Here is a 5,260-nt window from a genome sequence, read left to right as displayed (position 1 = left end):
CCATACAGGTTGGGGTGTTTGCTGTGGGGTGTGGCTTGAAAGAAATGATTTCCTTGGTGCAATGTTGCAGTAAAAAGAAGACCAATTTGAAGGCATGTGCTTACAAATACAGCAGAAAGACAGCGCTGTGTTGCATCGGGAAAGTAATTTGAGGCAAGTGAGCGTGAAGCAGGCATGAGGAAATGTTATCATTGCCAGATGGTTTTACAAATGATTTTAGCAGTGTCAACATAATAACTGTATCAAATTATGGAAAATAAATGTTTTTTTGTTTTGTTTTTTGTTTTTATTACAAAATGGCTGAGTAGTCTTGCATTATTTATATATTTATTTTCATATCTCATTCCAAATTGTTTGTGATGTCATTTAGGGGTTGGAGGTGTCTGGTTTGTGATGTCATTTAGGGGTTGGAGGTGTCTGGTTTGTGATGTCATTTAGGGGTAGGAGGTGTCGTGTTTGTGATGTCATTTAGGGGTAGGAGGTGTCAAGTTTGTGATGTCATTTAAGGGAAGTCGTTTAGGGGTAGGACGTGTTGAGTTTGTGATGTCATTTAGGGGTAGGAGGTGTTGAGTTTGTGATGTCATTTAGGGGTAAGAGGTGTTGAGTTTGTGATGTTATTTAGGGGTAGGAGGTGTTGAGTTTGTCCATCACCTGGCTTTGTATGGCATGACTCTTCTTTCTTTCAGAATGAGACGTGCAGAATCAAACATGACATGAGGCCAGATAACCTGTTGTTGAATATTTTATTTGCAAATGATGTAGTAATATCTCAGAATCCGTAAAAATATACATTTTTTTTACTTGTAAGGGGCCTATTTACAAAACGGATCTCCTTTCAGGGGAAAAAAAATGTACCGGTTTTGAGAAAAACAACAAAACAAAAAAGCTCCATGATAGCTGCAGCAGAAGAAAAAGACGTCGAGGATTCCCCTTTGGTTTCTGTGCTCGTGCAACAGCTGCCTTCTCAGTAGTCTATCCAAATGGCCTGTGGCATTGACAGAAACAGGGTCCAAATCTCCAGTCTCAGAAACAGAAGAGCACAAGTCCAAAAAACATTGGAAAACACAGCATTGGAAACCATAATGAACATCAGACTACAGTAAAGACACACACACACACGCACACACGCACACACACACACACACACACACACACACACACACACAATGAACCCAACCAAGCCAGACAAAAGCAATCAAAGAGATTCAAAAGAAGGCACAGGATCGGACAACTCTGCTGTAGGTTTGTCCATCACCTGGCTTTGTATGGCATGACTCTGTAGGTTTGGTGGGCGGAGCCAGACGCAGGCAGAGACGCCAAAGCGAAATGTTCACCCGTATGAACGCAGTGGTCGCAACAGTTGTTATTCCTCACCTTTACCATAGTGCCTCTCTATCCAGGTTACCCGGTCCATATGTTTGCTCTATCACACACTATCTTCTATCTGTGTTTTGGCGTGCAGGGAGCTGGGCTTGGACAAAAATGTGGACCGCCTGCTGGGTCCTATGGACCAGCGTTGAGAAGAACGGCTCTGTCATACCATCACTGGCGGGCTATCAATCTTACACAGCCAATTAGGAGGCACATACGTTTTCACAGTGAGTGCCGTACCTCATGGTTTTCCTTCTGCAAGCCAGCTCCCCAGTGCCTGTGTCTTTAATGATGCTGGCATTTGGACACAACATATGTGTTTTTTTCAGTTCCCTCCGGTGCCATTGTGTGGAAACTGTGGATTTAAAGCCACTTTAAGCTGTCTCGTTGAGCTGGACTGACAACTGACGGCATCCGAAGACGCCCCCGAGTCAGAGAACAGGGTGGCTGGGTGTCGCCCGCCGGGGTGGTTTATAAATGGGTCGACAGGCCTCCTGAGACCCACAGAGGCAGAGCCAGAGGAGGGAGAGCTAATCAGCTGGAAGACGTTTTCATTCGCTCCCATTCCCCGGGTCTGGTGGTAGAGCACGCACACGCACGCTCACACACACACACACACACACACACACACACACACACACACACACACACACACAGTCTACTGTAGTTTTGGGGTACTTTCTTGGGTGGATGTGTGGTAGAGAGGTTTTCTGGGGTTAGACACACACAGCCTGTGGTTGGCTACTAGGTCAACCCCATCCCTCATCCTCCCACCCTGCTGACAGCACATCCATCACTTACTGATGACACCACACTCAGAAACACCACCTTGCAAGTACTTAGATTGGAGTGGACTGAGTGTGTCCATGGATGTATATGTGTAGAGAAAAAAGAGACAAAGAGTGTGTGTGTGTGTGTGAGTGTGTGTATGAGAGAGAGAGAGAAAGAGAGAGAGTATGTGTATGTTGTTTAATTATGGAGAAAGGTTACAGAAGCAGTTAAATCAAGTTTAGCACAGGAAGGTGCTGTATTACACCATCACAGTTGCAGCCATACTGGAATGATGAACAGGTGGACCTTACACACACACACACACACACACACACACACACACAGTCAAAGATGAAAGGTTGAGTGGGGCTGCTTCCAAAAAGGCATACCAAAAAAACATGGACTCTGAGGGGCAGGGGACACTATATATCCTGTCCAGCTGGGTTTACATTTCTGTAGATAAACGGTCGATAGGGGTTATATTATATTACAGGAACTCAGAGAGCTGTGGCTATTTAAGACGGGAGGCTAGTTCATTCAGCTCCCAGAATACACCAATCTCTTAACACTCATTAAAAATGCTTTAGTGTTCATCTACAGAGTTGATGGCCTTTTATCACGGCCACCATCCAATCACGCAAAGGATACTGTGTGTATATCTATCTGTATGTACAATATAAAACAGCGCTAACGACTACAACAGGTACTGTACACGGTTGGTGTGGCTGGAGGGGGCTGCATCTTACTGTCCTTCTAGTCCATCATTTGGCGTACTGTTGAGAAAGAAAGAACCAAAGAAAGTAGAAAGAAAAGAAGACAGGGACTGCCAAGGCACACATAACAGGCTACGTGTCTGCTCTGGATCTGGCCAGTGCACCGTGCCCGTTGTGGTGGCGGTAAACATGGGCTTCTGAATAAAGCCCTATCATTAGGGGACCTAGAGGAGAACCTTGGTGCACGCCGGTGCACACCTGATGGGCACATTCTCGTGTGCGCTCACACACACACACACACACACACACACACACACACAGTTTAGTTGTTGTCATTGCAACTACTTATCCACATCAGTGTGAGATAATGTGCAGTCATTTGTACCTCAGACATAATCAGAGTACCATCGGGTATTCGTAGAAGGAAACAGAAAAACAATGGCTAAAAACATTCATAGTATTCCACCCAGATTTTGGTTTCAGTAATATTGTAAATAATATAAATAAAGCAAAGTGACCCAAAGGAGTGTAGATGAGTATGAGCTCAGGGCAGCTGTGAGCAGTACCACAGTCAATGGTCAGCCAGAGAGATCTGCCCACACAAAACTCCTCGCCAAATACTTCCACATTGTATATGTGTACAGACTTAGAACAGGTGAGTATATGTAATGTTGAAGAGCAGTTGTCACACAGTGTTGTATATGATTGCAGAGCTGAGCATTAACACGTAAATGTGCGGTTGCTGGATGGACAGCCAATACTGCATCCCAGTCTAGTCCCGCTCATTAATATATCTCTGTGCGCTGGATGGTATTTGCGGTCACAGAAAATTCCTCTCAAATGTATCTGTCGCCTTGGTTAATGGATCGCCATTTGGAATTTTCAGTGGAGCCATGGTGACTTGAGCTCCATTCTGGGAAAAGAGACCCACTGGAGGTGCAAACAGGCCGCTTTGATTGGCTCAGAGTGGCTGTGTCCTGTCACCACTCGCTGTGAGGGGCGGTGGGTCTACGTCAGGTAACAGAAGACCCTGTACGTGGGGTGGGTCTTCACCGGTCCGTTCACTACTCTCTCAGTTCTCCTTATTTTGGAAGTTCAGATCGTCCTGGCTTTTGGATCGTCCATTTCTTTTTTAGACTGTTCACTTCTGACAGATGAATACATTTCCACTTAGGGGGAAATCTTTCCATCTTTTCAGTCATTGTGCCTACAATGGGTTCAAAGTCAGAAAAAAAAGGCAGAGGCAGATAAAAACTGAAAAAAAGGACACTGTTGGAGTCAGAGAGACAGACACTCCGTGAGAAGGGGGTGATTTTGAGGAACGAGGAATGCAAGCGGAAATGTTCTCCTTAAGATCTGTTTTTCTCACATTTTCTTAGTTTAATTCAGTGGGAGGGGGGGGGCAAGCACTTTGTAAGTTCCCTTTTAAGTATGCATTCATTGAAACTTTTTTTTTTACATGATTAATTCTTTGAACTTGTATCCCTTAGTTCTGCTCATATTTTTGTTTTTCTCTTTTTCTCATGGTGGAGTTAACACGGCTTCTCCATCAGGAGGTGCTTCTGGAGCTCTGCGACTGGGCCCCCGCCCCCGTGCCCTGGGGCCTACACAGTCTGAAAGGCCTTGCTCTGTGGGGGCATCAGACCCCCCAGGGGCACGGTCAGGCCCGTGCCCGGGTTAGGCGGCCTGTACTTGGGGGTGGCGGGCGGCTCTGGGGTCTTGGACCCCGCTTGCGTGTAGCCCGGGGATGACTGTGTGTATTCGGGCGGCTGCCCGTTCTCCCTGAGGGTGGCAATGGGTGGGGGCCGTGGGCGGTGGCTGCGTGGGGCACTGTTGTGCACCATGGACTGAGTGGAGGAGGCTCCTGAACGTGAGCTGCCCGAGCGAGAGGACGAGAGGGAGTTGGGCTTCACCAGCTTGGCTTTGGGAGCCTCTGCATCCTCCCTACACAAACAAACAAACAAACAAACAAACAAACAAGCAAACAGGTTGGAGTAGCATGCTGGGACATTTTCTCCTCTCCCTCAACTCTCTTAACCTGCAAGCTGGCAGGTTATTGCTAGCTATGTTATCTAGTTAGCTAGCTAAAGTCCTATTGCAATTGCATATCATATTCAGCTAGTTTGGGGCACAATAAGCCATAATATAAACAAACCTAAAAGGATCTTGTAATGTTTGCTTTCATTTACAAACCATGACAAACATTTTGTGCTCCAGCTAAAAGCCTCTCTCACTGTGACCGCACCGTACTGTTGTTACTACTACCATGGGAACAGCTGTTTAGAAGGCTGGTGTTGCAAAACCTTGTTGTGGACTTGTGTGCATGTTTGAAACATATTGTCCTAGTTGAACCAAAGGGCACAAATTCTTTATGCTATTTATGTGTGATTTACCAGTGATGTTTT

At 45.9% G+C, this 5,260-nt stretch overlaps 1 protein-coding gene across 1 annotated transcript in view; it reads right to left on the bottom strand.

Moving 5' to 3' along the window:
* Positions 1 to 724: 724 nt before the first annotated feature.
* Positions 725 to 5,260, bottom strand: part of clmpb (CXADR like membrane protein b) — a 65,920-nt gene continuing 61,384 nt past the window's right edge. The window contains exon 7 of the mRNA XM_027031386.3: positions 725 to 4,799. Within this exon, the coding sequence (XP_026887187.2) occupies positions 4,460 to 4,799 (340 nt within the window). The 3' untranslated portion in view covers positions 725 to 4,459. The remainder of the gene's footprint in view (positions 4,800 to 5,260) is intronic.

Source organism: Electrophorus electricus, chromosome 6, assembly GCF_041902795.1.
Source record: "Electrophorus electricus isolate QZ-2024a chromosome 6, ASM4190279v1, whole genome shotgun sequence".
Classification (NCBI taxonomy): Eukaryota; Metazoa; Chordata; class Actinopteri; order Gymnotiformes; family Gymnotidae; genus Electrophorus; species Electrophorus electricus.
The sequence above is the reverse complement of the archived record's forward strand: the minus strand, read 5'-3'. Positions and strand labels throughout refer to the sequence as shown.